At 33.6% G+C, this 27,568-nt stretch overlaps 3 protein-coding genes and 1 non-coding gene across 12 annotated transcripts in view; 1 reads left to right on the forward strand and 3 right to left on the reverse strand.

The window, feature by feature from the left end:
• The window catches only part of LOC149679606 (uncharacterized), a 142,138-nt gene extending 128,291 nt beyond the window's left edge, over positions 1–13,847 (reverse strand). For 6 of the 9 annotated variants that reach the window (XR_016365847.1, XR_016365846.1, XM_089835429.1 and 3 more), the window contains exon 1: positions 12,381–13,846. Coding sequence is in view for 6 of the 9 variants with exons in the window: in XM_089835429.1 (XP_089691555.1) it covers positions 12,381–13,093 (713 nt within the window). In the remaining 3 variants the exon portion in view is untranslated. Of the gene's footprint in view, positions 1–12,380 lie in introns of all 9 variants that reach the window. The other 3 variants (XR_016365848.1, XM_089835430.1, XM_089835432.1) reach the window with 2 other exon arrangements.
• LOC149679631 (U2 spliceosomal RNA) lies at positions 8,163–8,352 on the reverse strand. Its single transcript, XR_016365962.1, has one exon. It is a non-coding gene; the product is annotated as a U2 spliceosomal RNA (small nuclear RNA).
• Positions 13,848–15,989: 2,142 nt separating the features above from the next.
• On the forward strand, positions 15,990–23,671 carry LOC149679632 (uncharacterized). Its single transcript, XM_089835438.1, has 3 exons — positions 15,990–16,675; positions 16,744–16,843; positions 17,082–23,671. Exons 2-3 carry the CDS (start codon positions 16,763–16,765, stop codon positions 19,437–19,439), a joined length of 2,439 nt encoding a protein of 812 aa, XP_089691564.1. The 5' UTR covers positions 15,990–16,675; positions 16,744–16,762; the 3' UTR covers positions 19,440–23,671.
• On the reverse strand, positions 19,457–27,352 carry Efr (ER GDP-fucose transporter). The gene is made up of 10 exons (XM_089835448.1): positions 27,256–27,352; positions 26,384–26,512; positions 26,199–26,293; positions 25,900–26,013; positions 25,732–25,834; positions 25,614–25,663; positions 24,715–24,796; positions 24,466–24,633; positions 23,509–23,584; positions 19,457–21,730 (listed from the first exon to the last, which is right to left on the reverse strand). The coding sequence occupies exons 2-10, from the start codon at positions 26,429–26,431 to the stop codon at positions 21,399–21,401; spliced, it is 1,068 nt and encodes a 355-aa protein (XP_089691574.1). The 5' UTR covers positions 26,432–26,512; positions 27,256–27,352; the 3' UTR covers positions 19,457–21,398.
• Positions 27,353–27,568: the final 216 nt, after the last annotated feature.

Raw genomic sequence — 27,568 nt, forward strand, 5'->3', positions numbered from 1 at the left:
TCCCTAGTAAACTAGATATCACTTCTTGGTGAAACATCTATATCTATATAAATCAAAGTCCTGACTGACTGACTGACTGACTGACTGATAATCAACGCCCAGCCCAAACCGCTTGCCCTAGAAGGCTGAAATTTTGCAGGAACGTTACTCCTAAGTAGTAAGCGTGTACTAAGAAAGATTTTTCCAATCCGCCGCCATCTTAAAAAATGGCGCCCAGAAATGTAAAAAATATTCTCTATGCAATTAAGTACGCGCGTTTCAACCGATTTCACAAATATTTAGTACACTGGTTTGCTTTAACCTTAAGACGGGCTGAATGGTCTTTCGGGTTCGATTTTTCGCCATCTTTTAAAATGGCGCCCAGAAATGTAAGAAAAAATACTCTATGCAATAAAGTCCGCGCGTTTCAACCGATTTCACAAATATTTAGTACAATGGTTTCCTTTAACCTATAGACGGGCTGAATGGTATTTTGGGTTCGATTTGTTGCCATCTTTTTAAATGGCGGCCAAAAACTTAAAAACCCTTCTTTATGGAATAATGTCCGCGTGAAAAGTAATAAAAAATATCCCGACGGGCTGACGGACTGTGCCGAGTGCCTTCGCTCCTTGGGTGCTACAAAAATATTAGTCATCAGTAAAATCTACACATTATTTATATCATGTCACGGAGAGGTATTACACCGGCCGTGTCTGTCTGTGTGTGTGTGTGTGTGTCTGTCTGTCTGTCAGACCCCACGTGACCGCGTTCGCAGTTTACAAATCGGAGCAAACAAATACCCGATTTCCGGAACGCGTTCGCGGTTCACGGAAATTTGGTCATTCATCTACCAACACCAGTCTTTACTAACTGGCTTCTAAGGACCACAATCTGCTAGTCTTTGTCCATCCCACATGGACACTAGTCTGTACGTGCTTGCTTCCAAGCACCACCAACTTCTGTTCTTCGTCAATTTCACCTTGACTCCAGCTTCTATGCACCACCATCTTCTGTTCTTCGTCAATTCCACATTGACATCAGCTTCTATGCACCACCATCTTCTGTTCTTCGTCAATTCCACATTGACACCAGCTTCTATGCACCACCATCTTCTGTTCTTCGTCAATTCCACATTGACACCAGCTTCAATGCACCACCATCTTCAGGTCTTTTGTCCATTCCACATGGACGCCAGTCAGTACATTCTGACTTCTTTTCCTCCGTCATCGTTTGGTTTCAAGATATACGCGGCGATCGGCTAGGGTTACGAGAAACGTCTAGCCTCCCAATGGCAGGGCTTCCACCATCGGTTCACGCGAATGCGTTTTTATTTGGTTTTAAGATTTACGCGGCGAGCGGCTAGGGTTACGAGAAACGTCTAGCCTCCCAATGGCAGGGCTTCCACCATCGGTTCACGCGAATGCGTTTTTATCTATTATTATAATGGAAACGAATCGTATATATACCCCAAAATTTGAAGAAAGCGGGCAAGAAGGGTACCCTTCACTTTAAACGTCAATATTAGCAAAGTTTCGAAAGATAATAGGAACAACTTTATTTTAAACGATTTAACTATTTTTAAAGTTATTTACTGGCGATTAAAATAATTAAAAATAATTATATTTATTTAAATATTAAAGATAAACCCAAGTACCGAAGTCGTTAAATCATTGCCTCCTATATCTATCAAGGCCCGTGCATTGCGTTATATTTCCTACATTGCCTCCTGTATCTATCAAGGCCCATGCATTGTGATATATTTCCTTCATTGCCTCCAATATCTATCGAGGCCCGTGCATTGCGATATATTTTTGAGAACAACAACCAAAATGGGAAGCTCCTCTCAGAACCATAATAATTTGTTTTCTCAGTTATATGAAATGAAAATATGGATAATATTTTCGGCAATTCGATTTGAATGGCTCTTTCTGATGTATCATTCTCTCAGCACTGTTCATAATGGACAGGAACGTAGAGATTCGAGACACTAGGAATTACGATAGTGTTTCAAATCCTCTGTATTGAGGGCTTAAAGGCTTGGAGTGAGTCGAAAGATAAATACACATCCTATTTTTTAGTTGTACCATGCGTACCACAATGTTGCCAGGCGTTTATTGAAGGATGCTTGGGTACTTGGTACAGACTGTTACGTCTACCAAGTTTCCTAGCATCCAAGAATAAATAGGATTCATAGAAGCCAGTGTTAAGGGCATGTCATGGGTCAAGTCGTTAAATATATCGACGCAGTTAAATAGCTGATGGCATTATTTTATCCACTTTCCCATTGCCTTCGAGTGGAAGTTCAACTTTGGCACGGACGACAGATGGCGCTCTTAAACTTCTACCCCCAAAAATCGTTGTTGTCTGCTCGTTTTCCCCTTCCGCGTTTTTTCGTTATAAACTTATGATTTAACGAACTGTTAAGATAAAATTTCATATTTCCTAAGACAGATAAGCTTCTACTCCTTTCATATTACTCCCAGTTAGATTTAATGCTTAAAAAATATATTTTCAATAAAAACACCGCTTCCACTAGTGGATTTATACTCCTTGTTAGATTAGTGTAGGTGTAGAGGGGGTCGCATAATAGTATCGAATTGATTAATGTCGAATAGAGAGTTGCTCCTTCAATTTACTAATTTAACCTAGAGTCGAAAGGAATTGTATCGAACGTCCTTAAAGTCGAAAAAATTCGCTTTCTTAGGATTAGCAGCGAACCACATTTTGACAAATTTGATTAGTATCGAATGGAATGAGGATGAAAATAACAAAATCGGAATACGGTCGACACGGAACTATGTCGAACGTCATTATAGTCGAAACGTAGCTTGTGATGGGTAAGTGGCTTATTAGGTTTGGTTAGGTTGAGGTTAGGCTTGGTTCGGTTAGTTTCAGATGAGGTGAGGTTAGGTTCAAGTTATTTATTCTCAATAATGACGTTGAGTCCTCATTAAACAAATGAAAGCTTGACTAAATTACCTTAAAAAGTGACGTAATTAGACCAAGAATTGGTAGGATTTTACTTCATTCTGATTAATTAGACCACGAGGAGTTCGAAAAACGAAGAGAACAAATTCTAAACTGGCCGAAAGTTGATCAAAAACGTTTTGATATTTCAAAATTGCATGTACTTACCACCATTAAGACCGCTGAGCGCCTAAACGCGTTCTGCTCTCAATCTTGAAAAATTCTAGGGGGTAAACATAATAACAACAGACTCGTGACGGAAATAAATCTATGAAATTTTAAACACCTGCGTAAAATATTTTGAAAGGTAATGAAAATAAACAACAAAATTTTGCAAAGGCGTAATATTATTTCGAAAAGTAAATGAAGATAAACAAGAAAATTTTGAAAAAGGTGTAATTTTATTTTGGAAAAATATTTCAGAAAAATGTTTCAATTACTTCCCAAACAATATTATGCCTTTTGTAAAATATTGATGTTTATCTTAATTTATTTCCCAAATTATGTTTCGCCTATTCCAAAATATTGTTGTTTATCTTCATGTACGTTTCGAAATAATATCACGCCTTTTCCAAAATTTTTTTTGATCTTCATTTACTTCCAAAATAATATTATACATTTTCCAAAATTTGATATTATCATTTATTTAGTTTCCTAAATAATATTATACCTTTTCCAAAATTTGATATTTTCATTTATTTAGTTTCCTAAACAATATTACGCCTTTTCCAAAATATTATTGTTTATCTTCATATATTTCCCAAATAATATTATACCTTTTCCAAAATTTGATAATTTAATTTATTTAGTTTCCAAAATAATATTACACCTTTTCCAAAATATTGTTGTTTATCTTCATATATTTTTCCAATAATATTACGCCTTTTCCAAAATATTGTTTACCTTAATTTATTTCCCAAATTATGTTACGCCTTTTCCAAAATATTGTTGTTTATCTTCATGTACGTTTTGAAATAATATTACGCCTTTTCCAAAATTTTATGTTGTTTCTCTTCAATTACTTCCCAAATATTGTTATACCTTTTCCAAAAATTTGATATATTCATTTATTTAGTTTCCTAAATAATATTACGCCTTTTCCAAAATATTGTGGTTTATCTTCATATATTTCCCAAATAATATTATACCTTTTCCAAAATTTGATAATTTCATTTATTTAGCTTTCTAAATAATATTACGCCTTTTGCAAAATATTGTTGTTTATCTTCATATATTTCCCTAATAATATTACGCCTTTTCCAAAATATTGGTTACCTTAATTTGCTTCCCAAATTATGTTACGCCTTTTCCAAAATATTGTTGTTTATCTTCATGTACGTTTTGAAATAATATTACGCCTTTTCCAAAATTCTCTGTTGTTTCTCTTCAATTACTTCCCAAATATTGTGATACCTTTTCCAAAAATTTGATATATTCATTTATTTAGTTTCCAAAATAATATTACACCTTTTCCAAAATACTGTTGTTTATCTTCATAAATTTCCCAAATAATATTACGCCTTTTCCAAAATATTGTGGTTTATCTTCATTTATTTCGAAATAATATTACGCCTTTTCCAAAATATTGTGGTTTATCTTCATTTATTTCGAAACAATATTACGCCTTTTCCAAAATATTTTTGATTATCTTCATTTATTTCCCAAATAATATTATGCCTTTTCCTAAATATTTTTGATTATCTTCATTTATTTCCCAAATAATATTATGCCTTTTCCTAAATATGGATGTTTACATTGAGTTAGTTTTCCGAATAATATTATGCCTTTTCCAAAATATTGTTATCTTCATTTACGTTTCGAAATAATATTACGTCTCTCCAAAATATTGTTTACTTTTCAAAGTGGAGTTTTCTTCAAAATATTTTTCTATCCTGATATAGGAATTGTAAATTTTTCAGCGGTGTTTAAAATTTCATAGCTATATTTCCGTCGCGAGCCCTTGTTATTATGTTTTTCCCCTAGTAATTTTTCAAGATTGCGTGCAGAACGCGTTTAGGCGGTCAACGGTCTCAATAATAATATGCAATTTTCAAATTTTCCAAAACATTTTTGACCAACTTGCGTAGGGTTTAGAATATTTTCACAATTTTTGTCGAACTCCCCGTGGTCTAATTAATCAGAATCAAGTGTTGGTTGTGTTAAAATCCTACCAAAGAGGTACACATTGGCCCATAGATGGGCACTATCATATCATTTGATAGTTTTACCACTTGATACGATAGAAAACTAAATCTGCCCCAATCAAAGTATCAATTTTGATAGTTATTTTCGAGAAAAATTTGAATTATAATGATCGATTGAGTTTGATAGCTTAGAAAGTGCACTCGAAGTTGATATGACTCATTGATTCGTTGAAATCTTCTAGAGAAAAATATCGATTCTCAACGTGATCTGGCTACTAACCCCATCTTTTAGAAATCATAAAAAATGATAGGCATTATTCCTTGAGAAATATATTGATTTTTTGAGCGATTTTATTTGGCGACATCTGTTTTCTGATTTCATTTTAAAAAAATTATGAGCTAATCTTTGATAGGCAATTTTGATAGTTATGAAAATTTCTGGAAAGATAAGTCGTTTTTTGAATGATATCGAAGTTTTTAATATATTTGAACGTTAGCAAGTGTAGGTTTATTCTATATAAGAAGATTGTGTACTTGGTGGTCGTTATAACACTCTCAATCAAATAAATAAAAATAAAATAAACGATGGTTCAACAGTTCAAACTGTGAAGACGGAGCTTCTTGTATATAGAAGCTCCGTGCTGTCACTGATGTGAACGATCACTCGAGGAGGAAGAACGATTCCTTGAAATCATCCAAACGTAGAAGTAGATAAATTAAAGTGTAGATTTTCTGATTTTTATTACCCACAGTTTTTAATTGCAATTTTTGCCTTTAATTATTATTAGTTAACAGTTTATAGTAAATGGTTTAGATTAAATCAAGGGCGAATAATTTTAAAAATTTTGAAAAGTAGCTTTTGAACTATAGACAGTTAAAAGTCAAACTTGAGAAATGAGATTATGGAAATTATATGAATATATGAAAATATTAGAAATTCTACAAAATCAGGAAATATCAGGAATCGATTAAACAGAGTAAAATTAGGTAGAGACCAAATCAGTTTGATCGAAAACAATCAAATTTAAAGTCCGGAAATTAAATAATCGATTAATTTAGTCGTTCCTAAAGATTTCAATTTGATTTGATAGGCAAAAAATCTATCTAACAATGAGAGCCAATCTAACATATTGAAGGAAGATTTGATAGTTTCACCATCTATGATTTGTTGAGAGGGAAAAAATCTATCTAACAAATAATGCCAGTCTAAAATATAGCTAGAAGAATTGATAGTTTCGCCAAATATGATAGTTTGAGAGGAAAAATATCTATCTAACCAGCAGTGTCAGTCTAAAATATAGTCAGAAGAGTTGGTAGTTTCGCTATCTATGATAGTTTGAGAGGAAAAATATCTATCTAACCAGCAATGTCACTCTAAAATATAGCCAAAAGAATTGATAGTTTCGCCATCTATGATAGTTTGATAGGAAAAAAATCTATCTAAGGAGGAGTGCCCAACTCTGCATTGGCCCAAGGTATTCTAAAACCCTGCACAGAGGGGATTTTTACGCTGGAAAATTGAATCGGAGAGTGGTCGTAAAAGCTTATTTTTCATTGATGAGCAAATGTCAAGTATTGGCTTACTTAAATACAAATCTTTTCGATACTAATCTCAATCACATAAATTCGACGATATTCCTTTCGCCATTAATCCTAATTTTATAAAATATTTTCGACACTATTCCAATGGCAGGCTTGACGCCCTCGATGCTTTTCCTTTCGACACTATTCTATTCGATGCTAAGATTTTCGATTCACTTCCATTCGGTGCTATTGCTCCAACATAAAATTTTCGACGCTATTCTCATTCGATGCTAATCTTTTCGACGCTAATAGTACGCCCCGGTGTAGAGAGTAATCATTACAAACGCTAAAAAATATATTTTCAAAAATGAAGAACATAGAACATTTATTCTATATCAAAAAATATTTTGGTGGTAAGATTGCTTTAGAAAAATCCAAACGGCTAGATATTGGTAAAAAAAGACATGTGTAAGCTATTTGTAGATGAGATAATTGTTTTACATGTTTTAAATGAGACTAAAACTTCCACTATTGTGTCTAAAAAAGTGTTGGCCATGTATATTTTTTAAATATGACGGAATTGCGGTTGATATGATAGCGCCCTATTTGCGAAAAAAACCTTTTTTTAAACAGTTGAATCATTCTTTGATAGAATTTCGAAGGAAGAAGTTAAGTGTTAGATTTGCTCGATTAATTTTGTCCGGCAAATAATATAATTAAACCTTACGTATTACTGAAGGAGATTGATTTTGCCAACCTTTGTGAGTATTTAACTGTTTAATAATTATTTTGGTTAAGTGGGAGCCTAGCTTATGTGTGATTGGGTTGTGGCTTCCATGATTTGGGCACATTTGCTTTTTGTGTGGCGAGGTATGATTCAGCTTTGATATGGACAAATGTTACAAATCATACTGGTAGACTAAGAATGCGGTTGAGGTATAGCGAGAGAGTAGAGTTTCCACAGCAATTGAGAGATATTGAAAAGGCTTGAACAATAGACTATTTTAAAATTCAATTCCTGCACTTGCAAAGAATTAAAAAAAGCGATAGATGCATATATTTAGGTTGTTTAAGGGGTAGTGATAGTCATCTCCACTCGGAGAGGTAATATTTTGGCTTTCCCAACTTGTATAAATATAAAAGGAATTAAATACTAAAAAAGAAATAAATGATTTCTTATTACAATATGATAATTAGCATTTCATTAGTCTTAAAAAAATTAAGGACTACTGCGCCATCCGCCATTGCTTTAGTGACATCTGCTAAATCGAACGCTGCCTTATGAACCTTGCGCGCGCCTAGGAACTTGCGTTGCTATCAACCAATGAAACAACAGTTACAAAGACGCCATCAAAATTATGAGGCGTGACGGATAGTAAGTTCTCAAGCCCCGCCCACAAAACCCGCATGGAATTTAACATGGGAGATACGTATTCCAGGTAGTACCCATGGACTATTTACTAGGTTTTGTAATATCGTCTATATCCAATAGTTTTACTAACAAAACAGTGAATATTGTAATTGTATTTAATTTTAATTTAATTATTGAGGTTGTGAGCCAATCCTGAACGTAGTGCAATATCAGATCGACTCGTGGCGAAGTCGGGCAAGCCCGTTCAACTTCGCCCAGTTCCAAAAATCGAGTTAATATCGAAGGGTCCCAATGGAACCCGATCAGATATTAAGCTGATCAGAACAGATACTACACATGATCTTAGCCAAAAGGCCGAGAAGCGATACTAATTACACGGTTAATTAAAATTAAATATTTAATTAATTGACATTAATTAATTAATTAAACAAGGAATCTCAATAAGCTAAGTATAGAAAATATTAGTTTCAAATAATATATGACGTGTCTGGCAGCACTGCGTTCATAATTACCAAATGAATACGGAAGTATTGACTAATTTAATTGCTTAATTTAGTAGTATTTCGTTTAATATATTAATTACATTTATCAGTTTTCATTGACACCTAAATTGATACTTTCCCTGAACTTTGGTGTTGGGCAGAGTAAACATTTCTACAGGGGCTAATTTGTATTATTAGTATTGTCGGTATTTTGCTTGAAAATTTTTTTTTTATTTTTGACCTGTGAACCCCTTGCGGGTTCCTCCCTGATTCAAAGGGATTATTATTTTTTTTTTTTTTTGGGTCAATAAAACATTCATTCATTCATTCAATTGAAAATATATGGGATTTCAAAACCCTGCAAGATGTCTTTCCCCATGTAGAGTCAAAATAACGATAGCAATTCAATGGATTAATTTTATTTAATTAACTCTTACTAATCATGTATGTAATTATAATTTATGGCTCCCACTCAACTTTATTTCGTTAACTACTAAGAATTCTACTTAAAATAATTTACTCTAAAATAATGTTTCAAAGAGTATTTTTATACGAGTAATGAATCTAAAACAAGTAATTGAATTCACGCGCTGAATAAGAAATGTATATCATACATTATTTGAAATAATTATTTTTCCGAATTACTTGAAATAATGATTTTTTTTTGTTATTTGAAATAATGATTTTTCCCCGTTTTACCAAAATAAATATGATTTTCACCTGATTTACCAAGGTAATTATGGTTTTCCATTTTCCCCAAATAATTATGATTTTCTTTTTCCCTAAATTACTACGATTTTTCCCTGATTCACCAAAATAATTATTCTACGATTTTTCCCTGATTTACCAAAATAATTATTCTACGATTTTTCCCTGATTTACCAAAATAATTATTCTACGATAATAAAGGTGATATCACTGTTCTTAAAATAATTATGAATTTTCCCTGATTTCCCAAAATAATTATTCTACGATAATAAAGGTGATATCACTGTTCTTAAAATAATTATGAATTTTCCCTGATTTCCCAAAATAATTATTCTACGATAATAAAGGTGATATCACTGATTCCCAAAATAATTATTCTACGATAATAAAGGTGATATCACTGATTCCCAAAATAATTACGATTTTATCCCTGATTACCCAAAATAAAGATATTTCCAAGATCTCCCAAAATATTCATAATTGTCCCTGATATTTCCATGAATTTTTTCCTCTAAAGTCTAAACCAATTCTTTAATTGTCATTGCCAGATCTTGATCCCTATTCCCCATAATCGCATGAACCCTGACCTTCGAAATGGCGGTTAAACACTGAACGCATTATCACAATAAAAAGCAGCCCTTAGTATCTCCCTCTACCCCTTTAGGAAGCTACGAACGAAAACGAAAAGAATCATCTATAATGTAAATGTTTTTCTTATAGGGGCTGCCAATATTTCCATCGCATGTTTATTGAATAAATAAAATATTACAAACCCACCCCCCCCCCGTTCTATTTCTCCACCCCCCCCCTTTTTCCCGGTACCCAAGTGGCCTGTTTCAGTCTTCAACCATAGAGGATAGTACAGTATAGGAGTAGAAAGTTGTTGAATTCAGTTCTCGTTAAATTTATTGGAGCTACTTAAGAACTCGTATTTCTTGGTAGAAACGTGGTTACCTTTGTCTAAATATAACTCTCTGCCTCCATAGAGGATATACAGTAAAGCAGACGACATTATTCAACCAATAATGATATGTCTTGTACAGAAGGTAATCACCCAATGGGAAAAAAACCGTAAATAAATAGTAGCAATTTGGTTATGTATTGGTAAGAAGCGATATCTAGTTTACTAAGGAGAAAGTTTAAGATACCTTTGGGTGGTTTAAACAGCGCCATCTAATGGGAAATTGAGGAAAAACTGAACTCCGAAGTAAAATGGGATAATTTTTCAGGTCTAGAACACTTAGTTTTACCAAGAAGTGATAGAAGAAGTATAAGATGCCTAAGTATTTGCGCGCCATGGTCCCAGTCCCCTTTTCAAAATACAAGGGGGGACGTAAAAGGAGGCCGGGCTATTTCGCCTCTCCTCAGTCGGAAAATATGAATGTAATTTTCGTCATTCGCGTCGCACTGACGTGAGTTTTCAAGAACCAATGAGATGCTGGTTGTAATTTAGAGGCGGGGATTAACTCCGGACCTACGTTTGGACTGGAGATAAAGAGCTAGAAATGTGGCGAATTTATACCCTCTCCCTAGTAAACTAGATATCACTTCTTGGTATTGGTAAGGGCATAAGTTTTTAAGATATGTTCATCCATAAATTTGTCACTGGTTACAAACTGGAGCTTGTAATTTTGAAGTGATTGAAGTAGGTCATAGATTCGAGGTAAAGCGACATACGCCTGATGAGGCGCTGTCAAATGCTTAGTAATGCAGACTATGGACCGAGTGTAGGACTTCAATTCTCGCTTGTCGTTCTCGAAGTAGTTATCTCGAGCTGCAAGTCTCTAGCATTACGAAGTATAGGTAGTGTCATACTTATCACGTAACATATCTTATAAACTTATGGTAAATGCTATAGCGTCTACTCCTCTACTGTACATCCTCTATGCTTCGACTTGTAAGCTATAATATCCTCTCACCGAAAAACTAGCTACTTAAACATTAATGTGTCGCGTATACAACATACGCTCGCATGTATAATATGTTAAAAACCGATATATTGGAATATGAAAGCGGGCATATTTTTCCCAAAGATGCGTGTAAGATAATTTTCAAAATAAGCCACGCCTACTACAAGACGACGAATCAAAAAAAAATAATATGAAAATAAGAATATATTGACTTTATCATTTTTGTGTATGTTGACGTTAAAAGGACTATCTAGCAATTTAAGAGTACTTTAAAATATTGGTTATCTATTATATTTTATTTCATAAATTCCTTGACTTTCCCAGGTTTTCCCATGTATTTCCACGTGCAAGACCACTATAACTGCAGTAGTTCTTTTTAAGATATAACTAACTATTGTATTGGTTGTTTTTAGTTCAGGGCAAACTTCTTCAAGCCTCACAAAGATCCCTCATTTCCCAGAATTTTACTAAAAGTAATAAATTTTCCTCAGTTTCAATGAATTTTACTAAAAATTATAAATGCACCCAAAGTTCCCTGAATTTCCCTGAAATCCGTTTAATTTCACTAAAAAATATAAATTTCCATGAGTTTTCCCTGAATTTTTACCAAAAATTACAAAGTTTCCAGAGTTTCCCTGAATTTTACTAAAAAGTATAAAATTCCGCGAGTTTTCCCTGAATTTTATTAAAAATTATAAATTTCCCTGAATTTTACCGAAAAATATTATAAATTTCCCTGAATTTTTCCGAAAAATATTATAAATTTCCCTGAATTTTACCGAAAAATATTATAAATTCCCCTGAATTATACAAAAAAATATAAATTTCCTTGAGTTTTCCCTTAATATTTAGTCAACGATTAATTTCCCTGACATTTCCAGGTCTTTTATGAACCATGCCTGTTTACGTTATCGTTATTCCATTCAATGGATATTGGTGTGCAGCAGTGTAAGCATTTCTACAGGCGCTCATAGAAAATATATGGGATGAAAAACCCCTAAAAGTTGCCTTTCCTTAACAACTCAACAAACCCCAACAAATTTCGCATAATACATATTGGTGCAACGATCAAAAATTGAAAACGAAGGATTCAAAACAACGCAATAATCATCAATCTCCCTTGAATTTTAAAAGCAGACATGTGTTGAATACCAGAATTAAACCTAATAGGCCTACAATTAACTCCACGAGAACTAAACCTTCTCAGAAGACACTCTGACGTCAGTGCGTTGAGTTCAAGGACTTTTATACAACCTCAATCAACGGAAAAAGCTGAATATTAAACGAAACTCACCCCGTGACCTCCATATCTTGGGCACGCGCCATAACGGACAAGATCATGGCCCTTTCTTCTTCGGATAAGTTACTCAAATCCAAATCAGGGGGCGCTGCTCCGGCAGGGGCAGCTGGGGCCTTGACTGGCGCCGCCATTTGAGGAGGGGGCGCTTGATGATGCGGCCCTTGGCCCCTTAGTTGTTGAGCTTGCTGAGGTCCGCGGGGTCCCATAGGTGGTCCACCACCCTGCTGTGGCCTAACTTGAGTCTGGTGTTGCTGCTGCTGTTGCTGATGCTGTTGTTGAGGAGGTGGTGCATGAGGTGGGCCCATCTGGGACCCGGGTCCCATTTGTCTCGGCGACGATGTCTGTTGCAACTGTTGTGGCCGCGAGGCTTGGGGTCGTACGTTTCCTTGACCCATTGGTCCAGTCATTTGTTGAGGTCTAGGCCCTCCTCCCATACCCATTCCTCCACCTCCTCCTCCTCCTCCTCCCGCTCCGTGGGGGCCCATTTGACGAGGTGGCGGTTGACCCTGTATGGGTCCGGGGGCCCTTACTTGTTGTTGTTGAGGCGGCGGCCCACCTCCCAAGGAGGGGAAACCCAAAATGGGTTTTGATTGAGCCTGAGGAGCCGCTGGCCTTTGTTGGGCCTGACCCGTTGGCGCCGCTGGTTGGGCCCCCTCTTGTCCGCCTTCGACCCCGACCGCCGATAAAAGTCCCTTGAAGAAATTCATAACTGGTCGCCAAGGCTTAACGTCTACGGACTATATAATTTTTTACTTATTTCTTCCTTGCAAAATCACGCAAAGTTAGGCCTAAAAACGTTACGATTTCGTTTTCGGTTTATTTTTAATTCGTCATAGTTGCGTAAGTTATCATAATTCAGGTCTAATTTTACCGCGATTTTACGGAAAAGACGCCAGAATTATTACGAAATCTTTTAAATTTCTTCTTCCTGTAGGACCCCACGGAGTATTTACGCGAAAACTTTACTCGCTCCGCGTTGTAGTAGTATTATATCTGGATACAATCACACGGAGAATCGACTGAAAGCCGGGGAAATTTCGCTCCTTTTTTCTTTTTTTACGTTTCTTCTTAATTTTTCTTTGGCAGCACACACGACAGAATAGGGTTCGAGCCAGCGGCCTCTCAGGGCAAATTTCGTGATCGATACCGAGTGCTGAAACTACAACGCTTCGCCGAGGACTAAGACTAGGCTGCACTGGAGTTACACCAGGAGGAAAGTGGAGTAATACTCCCGCTATCCGATCCCAGGCCTTAGGCCTATTCGAATTGTTAGGGCCGCCACACTGAATCCTTTTTTTCGTTACGAAAAAACACTTCACTATCTCACGCGGAATTCTTCGTTAAATAAAGGCCCGAATAAGGCCCTTCATCATCGCGTTTATTCGACTTAAATTAAACACGATTAGGGCCATATTCTTATTATATCAAAGCGCGCCGTTAACCCGGTAACGTTCCGTTCAAGAATTTTCTTTGCCACTATAACTCCCAGTCCCAGAGAGGTTGTGCACTGCCGGCGAGTGGAGAAATAACGGAAGGATATAAGGGTAAGGGGATTGGATTTTCCCATGCGCCGAGCGCTCTCTACATATTCTAAGAACGAGTCCCGAGCTCGTTTTAGTTAAAACGCGTTCGCCACGGCGCATGCTCCGACATTCATACAGGGATCCTATCTTCCCCGGATTTTTCCCCCCCTTTTACAACCCGAGTTTTGTATCGTGCACGAGCCACCACGATTGGGGAGAGGGGGGATGAATAATTTATAGAGTGTATAAGAAATAAATGTTTTTATATTGCAATTAAAGATGTACTATTGTTATTAAACTTCGTGCAAAAATTAGAAGAAATTTTTCACATTTTTTTCTAACTTATCTGGGATTTGTTGCACTCATAATATCACATTTTATTTTAGATTCCCAACTTCATCACTATTTTAAATTTTCATTTGGGGTTAAATATAGGCTTTATCAACGATATTTTCAAGTTAATATGAAGGTGGCGCTGTTATGTGTCGTACTATGGAGGTTATTAGTTGAAGTTATAATGAATATATTCATGAATTAAGCTATTTCTAGCGTGATATTTTTGTTTAAAACACGACGTTGATTGTAGTGGTTTGAATCCACCTTATTCTCTTTCGCCGGAAGTTAGGCTTAGCATGGAGGGGAGTAACGGGAAGAAACTCGTCTGTCGCCTGCTACAAAGGCCAAAAATATGTACTGTAGCAGACGACAGACGAATTTCTTCCCGTTACTCCCCTCCATGAATCTCGAGCTAAGCCTAACTTCCGGCGAAAGGGAATAAGGTGATAAGGTGGACTTGTGTGCTGTGCACAGTTTTCAGACTAGGAGGATTAATACCGTTTACACCTGGAGGCCAGCTTACTTGGTACTGCACTTTGTCCGCCAAGTAGCCTGGCCTTCTGGTGTAAATGGCATCAATCCTCCAAGCCTGAAAACATCGTATAGCAATACGCATTTGGACCAATAAATTTATGCGCGTACCATAACTTAATCATCTTGAATAGTGTCCAGTTCTGCAGTTATTTATTTTTGAGCTGCAGAACGTCATACACACTAAACAACAAATAGGACAAACAAGCAAACAAAATATAACTTAAAAACTTACATTTTAGTTACGATGCAGGATGGTAACGCTCTCTGAATTCTGAACTTCTGAAGGTCTATGGTGAAAATATATCCCCCTGACTTGCAAGAGTCTTCTAGTAACACGAATTTCATTTTAAATTTCACGTCACGATCTAAGCCTAATCACGAACGTTTTTCGGAATTCACTAGCTAAGCGTAAACGCTAAAGTTTTCAAAGTTCACAAACAATAGCTAAGCCTAAACGCGAAAGTCTTCAAAGTTCACAAACAGTAGCTTTCTGTGTGTAATGTATTCCTTTCCTGCCTATACTATAGAGATTCAGACCATCTCACCGGCCTTTCACATTTGGAAATACTGATTTTGGCATTAAATACCTTTTATTTTCCTGATTCAACAAGCAATTGTCAATCTTTGAACTTTTATAAATTAGATTTAAAACTATATTGGTTAGAGTTACTTCTAAATTTTTAATTATATAGTTGAAAACAACGAATTCAACTTTATAGACTGCAACGTTCGGCACTTTTCCCGCTCATTTCTTGAAATAGGGGCGAAGGGGGGGTCAGAGGTCGTAAGTCTAGCAGTAAAAAAAACTAGTATTCCGCCGAGGACAAAAAGTAGTTCTTACGTAATTTTTAAAACAAGCAATTACTTGTCCACCATAAAGTTAAATTTTAACATAAATAAAATTTAAAATCCTTTTTGGTAATAATATTTACAAATTAAGTTCTAATTAAAGATAAAAACTTAAATTTCTATTGATTCTTCATCGGCGGAGCTACTGCCATCTAGTAACAATAGTAATCGTTCTTGTATGCACTTTAGTGACAACCAATATATGAGTTTCAATAATATTTCTTTGTAAATGACAACATAACTTGACACTAGTGAGATCTATCTAATGTTTTGATGTTTCGACCATGATGACTCCAGAGAGAATTTATAATAGGGAGTAGAAGCTCTTGCCCTTACAGTGCTAAATACAATGTAGCTCAAACAAGTAGGCTGCGACGCTAAAACTGGCCTGGTAAATTTCCGGTAACATGACTCTCCTTTAATTTTAAAGTTTGCACTCAATCACTGTTGGTTGTACAATTACCCAATAAGGGTTCGCGATTTCGAGAGCGACTGGTGCCATTTGGAGTTATTTTAAGTCAGACGTTTCCCTTTCCCTAAAAAGTTAGTGCCCATCTCCCCTAGACCCTCCCGTAACATTCTAGACCCACCCTAGAGGGACGGGCCACGAAAAATAGTACCGGAAATAGACCTGGCCGGTTTTGTTGATCACGTGATTTTTGAGCTACATAATATTCCTCAGTTTCTACTCCCTATTATAAATTCTCTAAAATTCTCTCTGATGACTCGGGGAATTTCGTACGGGAAGAAACCACGTGCTCGGTTTCGCAATGTGAAACCATAACTGAAGTTGAAATTTAAGAAACGCTTCGCATCATATTTCAAACGAATGTTGTTTAAACGTTCCAAATATCGAAAAATTAAGACCTCGTTGTTCCAAAATTGTATTTTAAGTATGTAAATTAACCGAAATTCCAAAGAAACGACGCGAAAATACTTTTAAATTTCAACCAGTAGTGGGGTTATTCAACTCTAAAAACAAACAACCATTGTTTAAAAATAAAAACGCAATAAAATCTTCATTTATCAAAAAGTCCTTGAAAAACTGTAAGACGATTGAAGTGCAAATCAATTAGGCAGGGCTTAATTAAACCAAGAAGAAAACCTTTTTTCAGCAATAATAACCTTCAAATCATGGAAGATTCAAAAGAAATTCCAATACCTAATGAAGAATATCCACCCTCACCTCCTAGCGAAGGAAAACTTGTGGACTGGGTAAAAACTTACATTATTAAGCCTAATTAAAAACGTTTTAATTATCAACTGACTTAAAACTTTGAAATTTTATTTAATTAAATTAACTTAATTACAGATGCAAAAACGTTTTAATGATCAACTGACTTTTTAAAATTTTATTTAATTAAATTAACTTAATTACAGATGCAAAAATGTTTTAATGATCAACTGACTTTATAAAATTTTATTTAATTAAATTAACTTAATTTAATTACAGATGCAAATGGCTCAAAAACTAGTAGAACCAAAACCCGCCTACGATGAATATCTTCCGCTATCAACCTCCTCCGATCTTTCCCACCTAAATATCAAATCTCAGGAAGATTTGTCCTCAGATAAAACTCAACACTATCAGGAACATCACCGGCATTCGCTTCCCTCTGAAACTGAACTCATTGAAATCCTGAAGCAATTAAAATACACTAAACATGGAAGCGTTTACAGCAACTTAACCTACTATAGCAAGCCGAAATCTTGGCTTGACGGATCTTTTGATTCAATTGATAACGATGTCTCTTTGTCAGACTCTAATTTATCAAAGAGTTACGATGTTAGTGAATTAGCTACAGCATCAAATTTACTGTACAAATCCGAAGATGAATCAGATGAAATTATATTTGCTGATGATTCTTGTTTATGGGTTAGAAGACCAAGTCAGCCAAATTTACCAGCTGATTTGGATCAAAGTCAGGTTTATCTCAAAGATGAGGCTCAAAATAAGGTTTATCTCAATGAGGAGGCTCAAAAACGGGTTTATCTCAATGAGGAGGCTCAAAATCCAGTTTATCTCAATGAGGAGGCTCCAAAACGGGTTTATCTCAAAGATGAGGCTCAAAAACGGGTTTATCTGAAAGAGGAGGCTCAAAATAAGGTTTATCTTAATGAGGAGGCTCCAAAACGGGTTTATCTTAATGAGGAGGCTCCAAAACGGGTTTATCTTAATGAGGAGACTCAAAATCGGGTTTATCTCAAAGATGAGGCTCAAAATCAGTTTTATCTGAAAGAGGAGGCTCAAAATAAGGTTTATCTGAAGAATGAGGCTCAAAATAAGGATTATTTCAAAGATAAAACTCAAAATCAGTATTATCTCAAAGACACAACTCAAAATCAGGATTATCTCAAAGACACAACTCAAAATCAGGTTTATGTCAAAGACACAACTCAAAATCAGAATTATCTCAAAGATACAACTCAAAATCAGAACTATCTCAAATATACAACTCAAAATCAGAACTATCTCAAATATACAACTCAAAATCAGAATTATCTCAAGGACACAACTCAAAATCGGAAAATTCAAAATCCTTATCTATCCGACAATGTCACTCAAATGGAAGGTGTTAACATTGGTAGTCAAATCATCAAATCTCCTGATTTGGCTCAAGATTATGTGATTAATAATGCTAGTCTAGACGCTAAACTTCAGTCAAATTTAAATAACAATTTCAAGCGAGATCAAGTTGATTTTGTAGCTGATATGGATAATCAGGCTATTAATCTAAAGAAACTCCCAAACGTTAGTCCACGTGATCAGGCCGTTTTTAGCATTAGTCCACGTGATCCGCCCGTTTTTAACATTAGTCCACGTGATTCGCCCGTTTTAAACGTTAGTCCACGTGATCAGGCCGTTTTTAACATTAGTCCACGTGATCAGGCTGTTTTTAACTTTAGTCCACGTGATTCGCCCGTTTTTAACGTTAGTCCACGTGATAAGCCTGTTTTAAACGTTAGTCCACGTGATCAGCCCGTTTCAAACGTTAGTCCACGTGATCAGCCCGTTTCAAACGTTAGTCCACGTGATCAGCCCGACGTTAGTCCACGAGATAAGCCCGTTCTTAACATTAGTCCACGTGATCAGCCCGTTTTAAACGTTAGTCCACGTGATCAGGCCGTTTTTAACGTTAGTCCACGTGATCAGGCCGTTTTTAACGTTAGTCCACGTGATCAGCCCGTTTTAAACGTTAATCCACGTGATCAGCCCGTTCTTAACGTTAGTCCACGTGATCAGCCCCTTCTTAACGTTAGTCCACGCGATCAGCCCCTTCTTAACGTTAGTCCACGCGATCAGCCCCTTCTTAACGTTAGTCCACGCGATCAGCCCCTTCTTAACGTTAGTCCACGCGATCAGCCCCTTCTTAATGTTAGTCCACGTGATAAGCCCGTTCTTAACGTTAGTCCACGTGATAAGCCCGTTTTTAACGTTAGTCCACGTGATCAGCCCGACGTTAGTCCACGTGATAAGCCCGTTCTTAACGTTAGTCCACGTGATCAGCCCGTTCTTAACGTTAGTCCACGTGATCAGCCCGTTCTTAAAGTTAGTCCACGCGATCAGCCCGTTCTTAACGTTGGTCCACGTGATCAGCCCATTCTTAACATTAGTCCATGTCAAAAACAGTCCGAAGTGGAAATTAATTTAACCAAAAATGAGATTAGTGCGGACGGTAGTTTAAGCGGGGTCACCCCTAAATTGCCTCTCAAATCAGCTTTCTCAAATCAGAGTTCTCAACTACCTCAAAAAGATAAGAGCAAATATGTTGTTCAATATCGACCAACAAAAATTTTCTTTGATTTCTAAAAATTGTTAGAAAATCGTTCTATTTGTTGAAAAATTTATTTTTTGTAATAAAATTTCAATAACAATTTATTGTTCAACGTAAATAAGACCTTAAGTTTCGTTCTTGCAGTTAAAGAACGAAAATAAAAATTAAAAACCCACATCTAAATGTTTTTTTTTAACTTGTTTGTTTGTTTGTTTGTTAACCATTGTTTAAAATATAATATATTAAATGTTTAAAATCAAAGCGAGTGTTCCACAACAAATAACTTCAAATAAGCGTAATATTTTTCTAATCTTTGTGAGAAGGATCGGTAAGGGCCAGCTTTGGTTTTCGACCATTTTGTAAGTTAACTATAGAGCCAAACCAAATTTGACAATTTTTGCCATTGTCAAATAAAACCAAATATATTAAAACAGACTCAAATTTGACAATTTTTGCCATTGTCAAATTAAACCAAATATATTGAAACAGACTCAAATTTGACAATTTTATCTGTTGTCAAATAAAACCAAATATATTAAAACAGACTCAAATTTGACAATTTTATCTGTTGTCAAATAAAACCAAATATATTAAAACAGACTCAAATTTGACAATTTTTGCCATTGTCAAATAAAACAAAATATATTAAAAGAGAGTCAAATTTGACAATTTTTGTCATTGTCAAATAAAACAGTGCCAAATTTGACAATTTTTGTCATTATTTGTCAAATAAGACACACCCAAATTTGTCACTTTTTGACATTGTCGAATAAAACAAAATATAGCAAAACAAAGTCATATTTGAGAATTTTTGTCATTGTCAAATAAAACAGTGCCAAATTTGACAATTTTTGCCATTATTTGTCAAATAAAACACACCCAAATTTGTCACTTTTTGACATTGTCGAATAAAACAAAATATAGCAAAACAGAGCCAAATTTGATAATTTTTGTCATTGTCAAATAAGAGACACCCAAATTTGCCACTTTTTGACATTGTCAAATAAAACAAAATATAGCAAAACAGAGCCAAATTTGACAATTTCGCCATTGTCAAATAAAACAACAAAGCCAAATTTGACATTACATTTTGACAGTTATTGTACTAAAATAGAGCCAAATTTAATGATCATTGATGACAGTCATTGTTATACCAAAATAGAGATAAATATCAAAAAGTTTTTGGCATTGTCAAAATCAGTCAAATTTAACAATTTTTCTGCCGAAATTGAGCCATTTTTTTGACAAAATGGAGCAAATGTTTTGTCAATTATTGTACCAATAGTTTTGGCATTGTCAAAATGAGTCAAATTTGACAATATTTCTGCCGAAATTGAGCCGTTTTTTGACAAAATGGAGCAAATGTTTTGCCAATTATTGTACCAATAGTTTTGGCATTGTCAAAATCAGTCAAATTTGACAATATTTCTGCCGAAATTGAGCCATTTTTTTTTGACAAAATGAAGCAAATTTTTTGTCAATTATTGTAAGAAATTATAGTTATAAATTTGACATTGAAGTTAATGTAGTAAAATAGAGCCGAATTTGAAACTTTTTTTCAATGTTATACTATTACTGTAGACCAAATTTAATTTGGTACAAAAGCTTAATATTATTTTTTTTTTTTCACAAAATAGTCACAATTATTGTCAAATAATTGGTAAATAACTAGGAGAATTGATACCGTTTACACTGCAGGAGTCCAGGCTACTTCGCGGACAAAGTACAGTCCGTAGTCTCGCCTCCTGTAGTGTAAATGGTATTAATACTCCTAGTATGAAAATTAAACTATTAAATTTTCAAACAAATTTATTACTTTCGACCACCCTTTTGTCAAATCTCAATTTAATCTTTCAAACTTAAACTAAAATCAAAATTATTTAAATATTTTTTATACATATATAAATCTCTTCAATTGAATTGAATTGCATTAATTAATATTAATATTAATATTAATTAGCTTCAAATATAAAATACTATATTTCGCTTAAACATCATTCCTTTTTAACTCCTCGTTCCGGCGGAATAGGCCAAATTAATTGACGTAAAATATTATAAATATCAATAAATATAAAAGTACCGGCAAAGACTAGAAACGTTCCTAACCAATGTGTTAACGTGAACGGGTTTTGAAAATAAATTATAGAGAATACTATTGACATAAATTTTCTCAAAGTTAAAACAAGCGTAACCGTTAACGATGAGAGCTCAGTTGTTAGGATATAAACTGATCTAATACAAATATATTGCGTGATAACGTTACCGAAAAGATACAACCAAAGTTTGGGACAAGATCCGATCATTGGAATTGGAATTGCAACTGGTTCTGAAATTTATTAAAAATGTTAATTTGTTAATTAATTAAAGAGATAATAATTAACGTGAGTGATATAGGGTGATATTTTAAATAGGTCTAGTGTAAAGATTATATTATGAATTTAAGTGATATGTTCATGGTACGTGTTATAAGAAAATGATATTTTTTATAAAAAGTGTTCAAAGTTTTAAATGTTGAAAGTACTCAACATAACTACATTTTTTTTGCAAATTTCAAAAGTGTTAAATCTAGCTCTATCCGTTTTGCAAATTTCAAAAGTGTTAAACCTTGTCTAAATCCATTTATTTTGCAAATTTCAAAAGTGTTAAACCTAATCTAGCTCCATCCATATTGCAAATTTCAAAAGTGTTAAACCTAATCTAAATCCATTTATTTTGCAAATTTCAAAAGTGTTAAATCTAACTTCATCCATTTTGCAAACTTCAAAAGTGTTAAACCTAACTCCATCCATTTTGCAAATTTCAAAAATGTTAAACATAGCTTCATTTATTTTGCAAATTTCAAAAGTGTTATAAACCTAACTCCATCCATTTTGCAAACTTCAAAAGTGTTAAACCTAACTCCATCCATTTTGCAAATTTCAAAAATGTTAAACATAGCTTCATTTATTTTGCAAATTTCAAAAGTGTTATAAACCTAACTCCATCCATTTTGCAAATTTCAAAAGTGTTATAAACCTAACTCCATCCATTTTGCAAATTTCAAAAGTGTTAAATCTAACTCCATCCATTTTGCAAACTTCAAATGTGTTAAACCTAACTCCATCCATTTTGCAAATTTCAAATGTGTTAAATCTAACTCCATCCATTTTGCAAATTTCAAAAGTGTTAAATCTAACTCCATCCATTTTGCAAACTTCAAAGTGTTAAACCTAACTCCATCCATTTTGCAAATTTCAAGTGTTATAAACCTATCTCCATCCATTTTGCAAATTTCAAGTGTTATAAACCTAACTCCATCCATTTTGCAAATTTCAAAATTGTTTAACCTAACTCCATCCATTTTGCAAATTTCAAAAGTGTTAAATCTAACTCCATCCATTTTGCAAATTTCAAAAGTGTTACAACCCTAACTTCATTTATTTTGAAAATTTCAAGTGTTAAACCTTAATCTACCTCCATTCATTTTTGCAAATTTCAAAAGAGTTAAACCTTAATCTACCTCCATTCACTTTTGCAAATTTGCAAAGTCTTAAATCTACCTCCATTCACTTTTGCAAATTTGCAAAGTGTTAAATCTACCTCCATTCATTTTGCAAATTTCAAAAGTGTTAAACCTAACTAAAGCTATTCATTTTGCAAACTTGAAAGTCCCTAAGCCTAAGGTCATGATTTTGCAATTTCAAAGATGTTGAGCCTAACATCATAATTTTGCAATTTCAAAGATGTTGAGCCTAACATCATAATTTTGCAATTTCAAAGATGTTGAGCCTAACATCATAATTTTGCAATTTCAAATATGTTGAGCCTAACATCATAATTTTGCAATTTCAAAGATGTTGAGCCTGATTCTCATGGCATCTATTATGCAAATTTAAAGGCTCCATCTAATTTGCCATTTAGCAAACATTTAAGGTGCTAAGTCTAACGTGATATATTTTTGGCTAATGGCAACTATATTATTGTGTATCTTTCTTATCTTCTTTTGAAAGTGGGCAAAGAACCTTTTGCAAACCTTGTAGTTTTTGGTTTGAAACTTTGAAAAAATTCTTGTTTAACATTTTATTTTTCCCTTTATTTTTAATGTTAAATTTAAACTTTGTTTACCAGAGTTTGAAAATATTACAGCATGTGTGTAAATATCTTTTGCAATGAAAAGAAACATTGGCAAAGGCAAAGCATGCTGAAAAAAAATATTACAAAAATAATTAAATTTAATGTTGAACATTTTCTAACTATTTAAAATAATTAAATTTAATGTTGAACATTTTCTAACTATTTAAAATAATTAAATTTAATGTTGAACATTTTCTAACTATTTTAAATAATTAAATTTAATGTTGAACATTTTCTAACTATTTTAAATAATTAAATTTAATGTTCAACATTTTCTAACTATTTTAAATAATTAAATTTAATGTTGAACATTTTCTAACTATTTTAATTAATTAATTTTAATGTTGAACATTTTCTAACTATTTTAAATAATTAAATTTAATGTTCAACATTTTCTAACTATTTTAAATAATTAAATTTAATGTTCAACATTTTCTAACTATTTTAAATAATTAAATTTAATGTTGAACATTTTCTAACTATTTTAAATAATTAAATTTAATGTTGAACATTTTCTAATTATTTTAAATAATTAAATTTAATGTTCAACATTTTCTAACTATTTTAATTAATTAAATTTAATGTTGAACATTTTCTAACTATTTTAATTAATTAAATTTAATGTTGAACATTTTCTAACTATTTTAATTAAATTTAATGTTCAACATTTTCTAACTATTTAAAATAATTAAATTTAATGTTGAACATTTTCTATTTTAATTAATTAAATTTAATGTTCAACATTTTCTAACTATTTTAATTAATTAAATTTAATGTTCAACATTTTCTAACTATTTAAAATAATTAAATTTAATGTTCAACATTTTCTAACTATTTTAAATAATTAAATTTAATGTTGAACATTTTTTAACTATTTTAATTAATTAAATTTAATGTTCAACATTTTTTAACTATTTTAATTAAATAAAAAAATGTGTTACTACTAACAGCGTAAAATAAAGTTTCCCTGGGATGTTTTCCGAATTTTTGAGCCAACATTTCCTGGTAAATTCCCATTTGGGCGGATAAAAATAGCGATACAGTTAACATTGTAACGCCTAATAACCAATAGATCAAATGCCAATTTTGTTCGCTAACTGATCCCGTTCTTTCAGACTGTTTAAAAACATTAAACATTATTATAACTTCCATAAAAATCTATAATACTACAATAATGAATATCAAACATTTTTTTACCAAACTTTGAGCTGATGCAAATGTACATAACGTTATTCCAATTGTGATTAAAACTACTGATAAGTATTTACTTAAAGTGTACCTGAAAAATAATTGAAATTCAATGTTTTATCGTTAAAAACCAATTAAACATTAATGTTTTATTGTTAAAAACCAATTAAACATTAATGTTTTATTGTTAAAAACCAGTTAAACATTAATGTTTTATTGTTAAAAACCAATTGAACATAAATGTTTTATTGTTAAAAGAAATAAAAACCAATTGAACATTAATGTTTTATTGTTAAAAACCAATTAAACATTAATGTTTTATTGTTAAAAACCCATTAAACATTAATGTTTTATTGTTAAAAACCCATTAAACATTAATGTTTTATTGTTAAAAACCCATTAAACATTAATGTTTTATTGTTAAAAACCCATTAAACATTAATGTTTTATTGTTAAAAACCCATTAAACATTAATGTTTCATTGTTACAAACCAATTAAACATTAATGTTTTATTGTTAAAAACTAATGTTTTATTGTTAAAATCCAATTAAACATTAATGTTTTATTGATGAAAACAACTAAAAACACATGTTTCATTGATGAAAACAACTAAAAGTAAAAACACATGTTTCATTGATGAAAACAACTAAAAACACATGTTTCATTGATGAAAACAACTAAAAACACATGTTTCATTGATGAAAACAACTAAAAACACATGTTTCATTGATGAAAACAACTAAAAACACATGTTTCATTGATGAAAACAACTAAAAACACATGTTTTATTTATGAAAACCACTAAAAACACATGTTTCATTGATGAAAACAATTAAACATTAATGTTTTATTGATGAAAACAACTAAAAACACATGTTTTAACATTAAAAATATTGAATAAAAATACCTTTTCTTTAGTATTATTAATCCTAGAACCATATTTGCAATTAAGGACCCCTAAAATAACGTATTAATTAACTTTAATCAGTCTAATTATGACTAAAACAAAAACTGTTAAAGTTTACCGATTTAAATATCATTTGTAATGGCATAGAAATATTAAAATTAAGTGCATAGTTTGCAGCTACGCTTGTGATAAAGAACATTGTAACTAAGGCTAAGTAATGTCTGAAAAAATAAAAATTAATATTTTCATTAATTTCTTTGTGTTAATTACAATTTTAATTGCATACCTTAAAGGCACAACAGGCTTTTTTGTGAAAAATTTAGTTGTAAAAAAAATTCCTTCAATTGTAACAATGAAAAATTGTGAAAATGTAATGATATTGCCACTCCCTGGTTCAGCTCTGTCGTTAATTAATTAGTTAATCAAATTAAACTAGGTACTATAAAAGTATAATACCCAACGTGGTTTATCATACTTTTGGGATAGCGCTATCGAATGCGGGGAGAGACGCTACACTATTAAGGCTATTCCCCTGCCTTCCACAACGCTATCCAAAATGTGTGATACAAAAATTATTGTACAAACCTTATTAATAACTCCAAGAAAACTACATTAGTACAGCAACCGGTGAATACAAAAATTATTGCGGTAATTTGTAAAAGATTCATTGTAATTATAACCTTTAGTTTAAAACATTACAATTTTATTTAAATTCCTTATTTATTTAGGTTAACTCATTAGAGGCGCTAATCGGGCCTAACCCGAGTTACCTGACTGGTTATAAATATTTCGATCCAGCCCATTCTCTTAGTTTTCATTTGTCCAACAGTAATAATTGTAACCAATGATAAACATCCTTTATAAGCAGACGAGTATTTGCTTCTCTTCAATTGGTTAAACTGGACCAATGAAAACAGCGTGGGAAATAACAGGGCAAATGAAATGACCAGTTTAAAAATTGCCTGGACCAGTTTAAAAATTAAATCGAAGGGGGGTCAGTGGCCCACGGGTGACGGGACTACTAAGAAAATTCAAGGGTAGCCCAGGGATTCTAGATGCTTTAAAGCATCTAGAATCCCTGGGTAACCAGAGTCCAGACATAATCTCAACTGTTTTAATTACCCTCTTCATTAGTTTAGCAGACGACGCGCCCTGATCAAAGGTCATGAACCAGTTTATTTATTCCAGGCCAGGGGGGTCGCTGGCAGGGTGGGAAATAAGGATTTTTTTAAAACTGGACATTGGGCCAGCAACCCCCCTGGGCTGGAATACATAAACTGGTCCATGACCATTGACCAGGGCGCGTCGTCTGCTAAACTAAAGAAGTGGGTAATTAAAATAGTTCAGATATTGTCTGGACCCTGGTTACCCTAGAATTTTCTTAGTGGTCCCGTGGACCACTGACCCCCCTCCGATTTAATTTTTAAACTGGTCCAGGCAATTTTTAAACTGGTCATTTGCCCTGTGCCAGTGCCTTATTTCCCACGCTGGTCGCTGGCCTAATGTCGAGTTTTAAAAAAATCCTTATTTCCCGCCCTGAACGGGACCAATGAAAAGGCTGGGAAATAGCACACTTCCTCTGGTCCAAAACCAGTCTATTAATTGCTTGGACTAGTTTTTTAATTCAAGAAGTGGGGGTTACGGGTCCTCGGGACCAGTCTATTAATTGCAAATCTATTGGAGAGCAAAGGCTGGGACCAGTCCGGAGACCTGGCAGTTAATGATTTCAGACACTTCGGGGGTCACTGGTCCCTGGAAGGAGGCGAATATTACACCTATCTATAAAAAGGGTCCTAAAACAGAAGCCTCAAATTATCGCCCCATTAGCTCCCTCAACCAAGTAGCCAAAGTTGTAGAGATCCTGGTGCATACCCAATTGTTAGATTACCTCAATAGTGTAAATTTCTTCTCTCCAGCTCAGCATGGGTTCCTGCGCAAACATTCGTGTTCAACCA

This window comes from Phalangium opilio, unplaced genomic scaffold (genome assembly GCF_054372755.1).
Source record: "Phalangium opilio isolate 3A_F unplaced genomic scaffold, DU_Popi_V2 ptg000041l_1, whole genome shotgun sequence".
Taxonomy (NCBI): domain Eukaryota; kingdom Metazoa; phylum Arthropoda; class Arachnida; order Opiliones; family Phalangiidae; genus Phalangium; species Phalangium opilio.

Bases quoted from the DNA above. Each gene is read 5' to 3' on its own strand.
- LOC149679632 (XM_089835438.1), top strand. From the start codon at position 16,763: ATGGAAGATTCAAAAGAAATTCCAATACCTAATGAAGAATATCCACCC. The intron at 16,844-17,081 runs GTAAAAACTTAC...ATTTAATTACAG, and splicing joins AAGGAAAACTTGTGGACTGG to ATGCAAATGGCTCAAAAACT.
- Efr (XM_089835448.1), bottom strand. From the start codon at position 26,431: ATGAAAACTAAGAGAATGGGCTGGATCGAAATATTTATAACCAGTCAG. The intron at 25,835-25,899 runs GTATGCAATTAA...TTATTTTTTCAG, and splicing joins AAGCCTGTTGTGCCTTTAAG to ACATTACTTAGCCTTAGTTA. The intron at 24,634-24,714 runs GTAAAAAAATGT...GTTTTTAAACAG, and splicing joins TTGCATCAGCTCAAAGTTTG to TCTGAAAGAACGGGATCAGT.